This window comes from Callionymus lyra, chromosome 4 (assembly GCF_982586985.1).
Source record: "Callionymus lyra chromosome 4, fCalLyr1.hap1.1, whole genome shotgun sequence".
NCBI lineage: Eukaryota > Metazoa > Chordata > Actinopteri > Syngnathiformes > Callionymidae > Callionymus > Callionymus lyra.
The window spans coordinates 1,739,432-1,751,931 of record NC_141821.1 but is presented as its reverse complement, the minus strand read 5'-3'; the positions used below and the strand labels follow the sequence as shown (position 1 = coordinate 1,751,931).

The 12,500-nt window shown below is 41.9% G+C and overlaps 1 protein-coding gene across 4 annotated transcripts in view; it reads right to left on the bottom strand.

Moving 5' to 3' along the window:
- cdh19 (cadherin 19, type 2) overlaps window positions 1-12,500 on the bottom strand; it is a 57,093-nt gene that overhangs the window by 23,398 nt on the left and 21,195 nt on the right. For all 4 annotated transcript variants that reach the window (XM_087788428.1, XM_087788430.1, XM_087788431.1 and 1 more), the window contains exons 5-6: window positions 8,585-8,752; window positions 4,997-5,187 (exon numbers count right to left, since the gene is read on the bottom strand). In XM_087788428.1, the coding sequence (XP_087644554.1) occupies window positions 4,997-5,187; window positions 8,585-8,752 (359 nt within the window). The remainder of the gene's footprint in view (window positions 1-4,996; window positions 5,188-8,584; window positions 8,753-12,500) is intronic.

The following is a 12,500-nucleotide window of genomic DNA, read 5'->3' as shown; positions in this document are numbered from 1 at the left end:
AAGTGATGACTCCACCAAGAAGATACTTCTCTCTACATTCATGACCACAGAGAAGATGCGACACTAGAAACAGAAGAACTTTCATTCTTCAGACCATCTCCACTAAAGTGATGACTCCACCAAGAAGATACTTCTCTCTACATTCATGGCCACAGAGAAGATGCGACACTAGAAACAGAAGAACTTTCATTCTTCAGACCATCTCCACTAAAGTGATGACTCTACCAAGAAGATACTTCTCTCTACATTCATGACCACAGAGAAGATGCGACACTAGAAACAGAAGAACTTTCATTCTTCAGACCATCTCCACTAAAGTGATGACTCTACCAAGAAGATACTTCTCTCTACATTCATGGCCACAGAGAAGATGCGACATTAGAAACAGAAGAACTTTCATTCTTCAGACCATCTCCACTAAAGTGATGACTCCACCAAGAAGATACTTCTCTCTACATTCATGACCACAGAGAAGATGCGACACTAGAAACAGAAGAACTTTCATTCTTCAGACCATCTCCACTAAAGTGATGACTCTACCAAGAAGATACTTCTCTCTACATTCATGACCACAGAGAAGATGCAACACTAGAAACAGAAGAACTTTCATTCTTCAGACCATCTCCACTAAAGTGATGACTCCACCAAGAAGATACTTCTCTCTACATTATGGCCTCAGAGAAGATGCGACACTAGAAACAGAAGAACTTTCATTCTTCAGACCATCTCCACTAAAGTGATGACTCTACCAAGAAGATACTTCTCTCTACATTCATGACCACAGAGAAGATGCGACACTAGAAACAGAAGAACTTTCATTCTTCAGACCATCTCCACTAAAGTGATGACTCCACCAAGAAGATACTTCTCTCTACATTCATGACCACAGAGAAGATGCGACACTAGAAACAGAAGAACTTTCATTCTTCAGACCATCTCCACTAAAGTGATGACTATACCAAGAAGATACTTCTCTCTACATTCATGACCACAGAGAAGATGCAACACTAGAAACAGAAGAACTTTCATTCTTCAGACCATCTCCACTAAAGTGATGACTCCACCAAGAAGATACTTCTCTCTACATTATGGCCTCAGAGAAGATGCGACACTAGAAACAGAAGAACTTTCATTCTTCAGACCATCTCCACTAAAGTGATGACTCCACCAAGAAGATACTTCTCTCTACATTCATGACCACAGAGAAGATGCGACACTAGAAACAGAAGAACTTTCATTCTTCAGACCATCTCCACTAAAGTGATGACTCCACCAAGAAGATACTTCTCTCTACATTATGACCTCAGAGAAGATGCGACACTAGAAACAGAAGAACTTTCATTCTTCAGACCATCTCCACTAAAGTGATGACTCCACCAAGAAGATACTTCTCTCTACATTATGACCACAGAGAAGATGCGACACTAGAAACAGAAGAACTTTCATTCTTCAGACCATCTCCACTAAAGTGATGACTCCACCAAGAAGATACTTCTCTCTACATTCATGACCACAGAGAAGATGCGACACTAGAAACAGAAGAACTTTCATTCTTCAGACCATCTCCACTAAAGTGATGACTCCACCAAGAAGATACTTCTCTCTACATTCATGACCACAGAGAAGATGCAACACTAGAAACAGAAGAACTTTCATTCTTCAGACCATCTCCACTAAAGTGATGACTCCACCAAGAAGATACTTCTCTCTACATTCATGACCACAGAGAAGATGCGACACTAGAAACAGAAGAACTTTCATTCTTCAGACCATCTCCACTAAAGTGATGACTCCACCAAGAAGATACTTCTCTCTACGTTCATGACCTCAGAGAAGATGCGACACTAGAAACAGAAGAACTTTCATTCTTCAGACCATCTCCACTAAAGTGATGACTCCACCAAGAAGATACTTCTCTCTACATTATGACCTCAGAGAAGATGCGACACTAGAAACAGAAGAACTTTCATTCTTCAGACCATCTCCACTAAAGTGATGACTCCACCAAGAAGATACTTCTCTCTCCACCGATGGAGCTGCTAATAAGAAGCCAGTGTTCAAACCATTACTCTGTTTCCCCAATGATTCTCCATAAAGTCAGTGTGTTGTTTTGACTCGACGCAGCATCTAAATTGAAATCTCCTCTCGCTAAAGAACAGCAGGATGTTCCTGGAATATGAAGCAGCATCAGGTTCGCCACAAAAACAAAGTGAATCACAGAAGAAACGTCCGGAGACTTTCTGCTCTTTCCTTTCATGTCCAGTTTCTGTTGTGACGACGGAATATTGATGTGAAAAACTCAACCATCAGGCTTTTAGAAACATTTAAACATTATATTTATATTATATTTAATATATAAATAATAATTTCTCTTAATGTTCAGTCGTAAGTTACACACAAGGTTCTCATTAGCCGATCACACAGTTTTTATACTCTGAAGATAATGACACTGTTTCATGAAGCTTCATCGACACATCACTACCATCTAGTGGACTCTGAAGATAATGACACTGTTTCATGAAGCTTCATCGACACATCACTACCATCTAGTGGACTCTGAAGATAATGACACTGTTTCATGAAGCTTCATCAACACATCACTACCATCTAGTGGACTCTGAAGATAATGACACTGTTTCATGAAGCTTCATCGACACATCACTACCATCTAGTGGACTCTGAAGATAATGACACTGTTTCATGAAGCTTCATCGACACATCACTACCATCTAGTGGACTCTGAAGATAATGACACTGTTTCATGAAGCTTCATCGACACATCACTACCATCTAGTGGACTCTGAAGATAATGACACTGTTTCATGAAGCTTCATCGACACATCACTACCATCTAGTGGACTCTGAAGATAATGACACTGTTTCATGAAGCTTCATCAACACATCACTACCATCTAGTGGACTCTGAAGATAATGACACTGTTTCATGAAGCTTCATCGACACATCACTACCATCTAGTGGACTCTGAAGATAATGACACTGTTTCATGAAGCTTCATCGACACATCACTACCATCTAGTGGACTCTGAAGATAATGACACTGTTTCATGAAGCTTCATCGACACATCACTACCATCTAGTGGACTCTGAAGATAATGACACTGTTTCATGAAGCTTCATCGACACATCACTACCATCTAGTGGACTCTGAAGATAATGACACTGTTTCATGAAGCTTCATCAACACATCACTACCATCTAGTGGACTCTGAAGATAATGACACTGTTTCATGAAGCTTCATCGACACATCACTACCATCTAGTGGACTCTGAAGATAATGACCCTGTTTCATGAAGCTTCATCGACACATCACTACCATCTAGTGGACTCTGAAGATAATGACACTGTTTCATGAAGCTACATCAACACATCACTACCATCTAGTGGACTCTGAAGATAATGACACAGTTTCATGAAGCTTCATCAACACATCACTACCATCTAGTGGACTCTGAAGATAATGACACTGTTTCATGAAGCTTCATCAACACATCACTACCATCTAGTGGACTCTGGAGATAATGACACTGTTTCATGAAGCTTCATCAATACATCACTACCATCTAGTGGACTCTGAAGATAATGACACTGTTTCATGAAGCTTCATGAACACATCACTACCATCTAGTGGACTCTGAAGATAATGACACTGTTTCATGAAGCTTCATCAACACATCACTACCATCTAGTGGACTCTGAAGATAATGACACTGTTTCATGAAGCTTCACCAACACATCACTACCATCTAGTGGACTCGGAATATAATGACACTGTTTCATGAAGCTTCATCAACACATCACTACCATCTAGTGGACTCTGAAGATAATGACACTGTTTCATGAAGCTTCATCAACACATCACTACCATCTAGTGGACTCTGAAGATAATGACACTGTTTCATGAAGCTTCATCGACACATCACTACCATCTAGTGGACTCTGAAGATAATGACACTGTTTCATGAAGCTTCATCAACACATCACTACCATCTAGTGGACTCTGAAGATAATGACACTGTTTCATGAAGCTTCATCGACACATCACTACCATCTAGTGGACTCTGAAGATAATGACACTGTTTCATGAAGCTTCATCGACACATCACTACCATCTAGTGGACTCTGAAGATAATGACACTGTTTCATGAAGCTTCATCGACACATCCCTACCATCTAGTGGACTCTGAAGATAATGACACTGTTTCATGAAGCTTCATCAACACATCCCTACCATCTAGTGGACACTGAAGATAATGACACTGTTTCATGAAGCTTCATCAACACATCACTACCATCTAGTGGACTCTGAAGATAATGACACTGTTTCATGAAGCTTCATCAACACATCACTACCATCTAGTGGACTCTGAAGATAATGACCCTGTTTCATGAAGCTTCATCGACACATCACTAGTGAATGTGGACCAGACTTTGACACTGGTCCGACAGGGAGACAGTAATCTGTGTTTTAAAGATATATATTCAAGGTTCCTACGACTGAAAAAATATGTCAAATGTCTCCAGGAAAGACACGTGAAACATGTCAATATAGAAATCAATGAATTCATTTATAGAAAAATGTGATTGAAGACTTAAAATAGAGAAAGTTTCAACATTTGAATCATTAAGTTAATTCAATATACACTGATCTACTTCCACCATATACTCATAAACATGTCGAGGACAGAGATCATCAAGACCTCCCATTTGCATGGTTGAGATAAACTTCTCTCAACTGCTGAACTCGTGTCGTGTCGCTTTAAATTCCACGCCGTCGTCCTTCGTCCCCTCAAGGAGGAATTAACATTAACTCCGGCGACCTCGGCGCGACATCTCATCCGTCTCTGCTTTAATTGCCGCAGCACTTTTGCAACAACAACCAGGACTCGGCCGGTCGAGCGAGTGACGGCCGTCGGTCCGGCGTCAGCAGCAGCCGTGAAAACGCGGCGTCGCCTTCTGAAGTCACGTGTCGTCACCTTGGCCAGCACGATCACGCCCTCCTGCGTGGCGGCGTCCGTGTGGATGATGAAGGTGGCGCTCTCCTCAAGGTCGTCCTCCAGACTGTAGGTCATCCGAGCGTTGACGCCGACGTCGTTGTCGTCCGCCATGATGCGACCCACGGTGGCGCCCGGAGACGCGTCCTCGGGGACGGCGAAGGTGTACAAGTCTGGAGAGAGAGAGTTGATGTTTGTGTTCTTGAAGATCTGGACGAGATCATGTGTCGTACGTTCATGTAGCAGCGAGAACATTACAAGGTTTCATTTCATATCCAAATGTTTTATTATTGAAATGTGTTAATATTGTTGTATTTCAACATTCATTAATATTGTTCTAAGGAAAGTTCATCTGATTCCAATCCTTCTGAAATAGAATCAGTCGATCGAGTGTCTCTGCAGCATTTAAAGTGTTGAAGTTCAATCCAACTCATGTTGATTTTCTTCATCTGTTCATTTTAGAGACAAAAATGTTTGTTCATTTTAGTGTAGCTGCTGGAGCTCAGTCGTCTACATCATCATCTTCATCACTTAAGATCTAAACACCTTCAAACTTCTCGACTGTAACGTCTGTTATTGAAGCTCCACAAATACATAAAGTCTATGTTTTACGCTGGTTTGTGTCGTTTAAACATATCAAGACATATGAACAGGAAGTACTACTGCGAGTGCTGCCAGGGAAGTAGTCTATAGACTCGTGATATTTACCCGGAGTACTGTTGAAGTACTTCAGGTTCAGTGTTTCGTCACATGAACGTCTCATGATCGTCACATGATCGTCACATGATTGTCACATGATTGTCACATGATTGTCACATCATCGTCAAATTATTGTCACATGATCGTCACATGATCTTTTCATGATCATCTCATGATCTTCTCATGATCGTCACAAGATCATCTTATGATCGTCACATGATCGTCACATGATCTTCTCATGATCGTCACAAGATCATCTTATGATCGTCACATGATCGTCACATGATTGTCACATGATCTTCTCATGATCGTCATATTATCGTCACATGATCGTCACATGGTCTTCTCATGATCGTCATATTATCGTCACATGATTTTCACATGATCGTCACATGGTCTTCTCATGATCGTCATATTATCGTCACATGATTGTCACATGATCGTCACATGGTCTTCTCATGATCGTCACATGATCTTCTCATGATCGTCACATGGTCTTCTCATGATCATCTCATGATCGTCACATGATCTTCTCATGATCGTCACATGGTCTTCTCATGATCGTCACAAGATCATCTCATGATCGTCACATGATCATCTCATGATCGTCACATGATCATCTCATGATCGTCACAAGATCATCTCATGATCGTCACAAGATCATCTCATGATCGTCACAAGATCATCTCATGATCGTCACATGATCATCTCATGATCGTCACAAGATCATCTCATGATCGTCACAAGATCATCTCATGATCGTCACAAGATCATCTCATGATCGTCACAAGATCATCTCATGATCGTCACAAGATCATCTCATGATCGTCACAAGATCATCTCATGATCGTCACATGATCATCTCATGATCGTCACAAGATCATCTCATGATCGTCACAAGATCATCTCATGATCGTCACAAGATCATCTCATGATCGTCACAAGATCATCTCATGATCGTCACATGATCATCTCATGATCGTCACATGATCATCTCATGATCGTCACAAGATCATCTCATGATCGTCACAAGATCATCTCATGATCGTAACAAGATCATCTCATGATCGTCACATGATCATCTCATGATCGTCACAAGATCATCTCATGATCGTCACAAGATCATCTCATGATCGTCACAAGATCATCTCATGATCGTCACATGATCATCTCATGATCGTCACATGATCATCTCATGATCGTCACAAGATCATCTCATGATCGTCACATGATCATCTCATGATCGTCACAAGATCATCTCATGATCGTCACATGATCATCTCATGATCGTCACAAGATCATCTCATGATCGTCACAAGATCATCTCATGATCGTCACAAGATCATCTCATGATCGTCACAAGATCATCTCATGATCGTCACATGATCATCTCATGATCGTCACAAGATCATCTCATGATCGTCACAAGATCATCTCATGATCGTCACAAGATCATCTCATGATCGTCACATGATCATCTCATGATCGTCACAAGATCATCTCATGATCGTCACAAGATCATCTCATGATCGTCACAAGATCATCTCATGATCGTCACAAGATCATCTCATGATCGTCACAAGATCATCTCATGATCGTCACAAGATCATCTCATGATCGTCACATGATCATCTCATGATCGTCACAAGATCATCTCATGATCGTCACAAGATCATCTCATGATCGTCACAAGATCATCTCATGATCGTCACATTTTGTTTTGACGAAGACATTTCTCTGAATCTCTCACATGTTCATTTCTTCTTAAGGCTGAAATAATTTGGTCACATAATGAGCTGTCAGTCAAACTCTACTCGCTGTAAATACATTCTCGGTTTGGACTTTCATGGCTTCATCAACGTCCTTGAAGTGACCTTCAAACCAGGATCTCAAACTTCTCCTCCGTTCTTCCTTCAATCATCACGTCGTCCTCCAACACAAACGTTTCCTCCATTTTGTTTGGCAAACATCCCGACTGTGCGGCGCAGATAAGAGAAGGTCGAAGGTCATCTCGAGAAGATAAACCACGGGTCTAATAAGAAGATGAGGTGATTGTGTCGTTGAGCAAGGGCTGCCGTGTGTCGGTGCGACGCCGGCGGACGATCGTGTGAGGACACGGAGGTCAGAGGTCACAGCATGTATGAAGGTATGATCCGAGCTCTTGGGTCGATCTTCTCCTGGTTCATGAACGTTGACTCTGTTAGCGAAGGTCGCGACACGTGTGAGCGATTCAACTCGTCCAGTGATCACAGAACAACCTCCTCACACGCTTTCTACACTGTTTTATGTGTTTATTCGCCTTCTGGCTCAGACCCGTCAGAACCTCCAGAACCTCCAGAACCTCCAGAACCTACAGAACCACCAGAACCATCAGAACCTCCAGAACCTCCAGAACCTACAGAACCACCAGAACCATCAGAACCTCCAGAACCTCCAGAACCTCCAGAACCACCAGAACCACCAGAACCATCAGAACCTCCAGAACCTCCAGAACCACCAGAACCACGGGTCCAACACACACCTTCATATCTAAGGATCCCAGACATGAAGAGGTGAGAAAAATAATCATTTGTTCATTAAAAACATCATTTTGTGACAAAGAAATATATACATTTGAACATGTATGTGGCTTCATACATATCAGTCATGTGTGTGTGTGTGTGTGTGTGTGTAAGTATGTGTAAGAATGTGTATCTGTGTCTCAAAGTGTGTGTGTGGTGTGTGTGAGAATGTGTGAGAGTGTGTACGAGTATGTTCGTGTATGTGTTAGAGTGTGTGTCAGTGTGTTGTCTGTGACTTTGTTGAGTGTTCATGTGTGCGAGTGTGTTCGTGCATGTGTGTGTTTGTAAGTGTGTAGCATCAGAGACTCACGGTGACGAAAAGTGGGTCCGTTGTCGTTGACGTCGGTGAGTGTGACGGTGACGGTGGTGGAGGCGGAGAATCCTCCGCTCAGGCCCAGCATGTCCTTCACCTGAACCACCACCAGGTAGCGCTCTTTAGCCTCGCGGTCCATGTTGGGCCACGACGTGACGATGATGCCTGAAGGTGCAGAAGATGGTTGAGAACATACCTCTGCCAAGGAGCTCATTCATCCTATTGGGCAACAAACAGTGAATCAAGTCCATGAAAAGTTTTGTGAAGATTTAAACATTAGTTTTTTTAAATTAAATATTTAAATTAAATTATTATATATATATATATATTTATATTATAAATTACTTTTTTTTCCTAACAAAAAAGTTTAGTTCTGGAAATATATATAAATGTTGGTATAATCACATGATAGTCACATGATGGTCACATGACCTTCACATGATCTTCACCTAATCGTCAGATGATCGTCACATGATCGTCACATGGTCATCACATGATCGTCACATGATCGTCGCATGATCGTCACATGATCGTCACATGATCGTCACATGATCTTCACCTAATCGTCAAATGATCGTCACATGGTCATCACATGATCGTCACATGATCGTCGCATGATCGTCACATGATCGTCACATGATCTTCACCTAATCGTCAGATGATCGTCACATGATCGTCACATGATCTTCACCTAATCGTCAGATGATCGTCACATGGTCATCACATGATCGTCAAATGATCGTCGCATGATCGTCACATGATCGTCACATGATCGTCGCATGATCGTCACATGATCGTCACATGATCGTCACATGACCTTCACATGATCTTCACCTTATCGTCAGATGATCGTCACATGATCGTCACATGGTCATCACATGATCGTCACATGATCGTCGCATGATCGTCACATGATCGTCACATGATCCTCACATGATCGTCACATGGTCATCACATGATCGTCACATGATCGTCGCATGATCGTCACATGATCGTCACATGATCGTCACATGATCGTCACATGATCGTCACATGATCTTCACCTAATCGTCAGATGATCATCACATGGTCATCACATGATCGTCACATGATCGTCACATGATCCTCACATGATCATCACATGGTCATCACATGATCGTCACATGATCGTCGCATGATCGTCACATGATCGTCACATGATCGTCACATGATCTTCACCTAATCGTCAGATGATCATCACATGGTCATCACATGATCGTCACATGATCGTCACATGGTCATCACATGATCGTCACATGATCTTCACCTAATCATCAGATGATCGTCACATGATCGTCACATGATCTTCACCTAATCGCCAGATGATCGTCACATGATCGTCACATGATCTTCACCTAATCGTCAGATGATCGTCACATGATCTTCACCTAATCGTCACATGATCGTCACATGATCATCACATGACCTTCACATGATCATCACATGATCGTCACATGATCGTCACATGACCTTCACATGATCATCACATGATCGTCACATGATCGTCGCATGATCGTCACATGATCGTCACATGATCTTCACCTAATCGTCAGATGATCGTCACATGATTTTCACCTAATCGTCAGATGATCGTCACATGGTCATCACATGATCGTCACATGATCGTCGCATGATCGTCACATGATCGTCACATGATCGTCGCATGATCGTCACATGATCGTCACATGACCTTCACATGATCTTCACCTAATCGTCAGATGATCGTCACATGATCGTCACATGGTCATCACATGATCGTCACATGATCGGCGCATGATCGTCACATGATCGTCACATGATCCTCACATGATCGTCACATGGTCATCACATGATCGTCACATGATCGTCGCATGATCGTCACATGATCGTCACATGATCGTCACATGATCGTCACATGATCGTCACATGATCTTCACCTAATCGTCAGATGATCATCACATGGTCATCACATGATCGTCACATGATCGTCACATGATCGTCACATGATCGTCACATGGTCATCACATGATCGTCACATGATCGTCGCATGATCGTCACATGATCGTCACATGATCGTCACATGATCTTCACCTAATCGTCAGATGATCATCACATGGTCATCACATGATCGTCACATGATCGTCACATGGTCATCACATGATCGTCACATGATCGTCACATGATCTTCACCTAATCGTCAGATGATCGTCACATGATCGTCACATGATCTTCACCTAATCGTCAGATGATCGTCACATGATCTTCACCTAATCGTCACATGATCATCACATGATCGTCACATGATCATCACATGACCTTCACATGATCATCACATGATCATCACATGATCGTCACATGACCTTCACATGATCATCACATGATCGTCACATGATCGTCACATGATCGTCACATGACCTTCACATGATCATCACATGATCGTCACATGATCGTCACATGATCGTCACATGACCTTCACATGATCATCACATGACCTTCACATGATCGTCACATGATCGTCACATGATCTTCACATGATCATCACACGATCCTCACATGATCATCACACGATCGTCACATGATCCGTTTAAAACAACAGTTCAATAAAAAGGTTTAAACAGTTTATTCCAAAGGTTCAATCTTTCATATGATTCTGAAGCATTAGTTCATCAGTTTATCATCATGGTGGAGCTGCTGTGGGCGGAGCCTCTCTGTGGGCGGAGCCTCTCTGTGGGCGGAGCCTCTCTGTGGGCGGAGCCTCTCTGTGGGCGGAGCCTCTCGTGAAGCTCCACCAGTTCCCCCTCTGGTCAGTAAACAAGGATGTTCTGGAAAACCGAGTCTAATTTGTCCGTTTAGAGGAAGTTTCAGAGGGAATTTCAAGCGTTTTTTTCTGCAGGAGAATCTTCCTCGGCTCTGATCCAAACAAACATCTCTGGTAATAAACGTGAACAGCATCAAACCTCCCGAGTCCACATGGATCCAGACGATCGTTAACATCCCTAAACTAGGTTTTCCTCAGAGTCTCCGACGCTCCGGCTCTGAAGCTCTCATCAAAGAAATGTTTAGACAGGAAGCAGAAAACAAAACCTCCTCCAACACCTTCATCCCGACAACAACTATCGTAAACTTGTGCTTGGGCTCCGGCAGACTTCCAGAGCTCCCAGATTAGACGTGTAAACGCTGGTGTCGAGAGAACCTGAGCGTAGGAGGACCTCAGAGAACTGACAGGAAATAATAACACCTTAAAGATTATTCTTTATTTTGGATTTAAGCTGCTGATGTTGCTGACAGAAGGTTGGATTGGTTTTCCTGGGATGAGAAGTGAGGAGGAGGAGGAGAGATGGAGGGAGGAGCTGGAGAGAAGGAAGGGTTAGAGATGTAGAAAGAAAAGAAAACGTATGGAGAAGAGAAGTTAAGTCTGTAAATAGTCGATATTTCTTCAAGGTCCCTGAGACGACTTCGTTCATGTAGGAAGAACATATGTTAACCTACGGAGCCACTGCCAGGACATCGATACATTTAAAAATACTTTTTCACTCGTAGTATCATGATACAGTTGATGAAGTATCATGAAATATTTGATGAAGTATCATGATACAGTTGATGAAGTATCATGAAATATTTGATGAAGTATCATGATACAGTTGATGAAGTATCATGAAATATTTGATGAAGTATCATGATACAGTTGATGAAGTATCATGATACAGTTAATGAAGTATCATGATACAGTTGATGAAGTATCATGATACAGTTAATGAAGTATCATGATACAGTTGATGAAGTATCATGAAATATTTGATGAACTATCATGATACAGTTGATGAAGTATCATGATACAGTTAATGAAGTATCATGATACAGTTGATGAAGTATCATGATAAATTTATTGAAGCATCATGATTGATGAACTGTATCA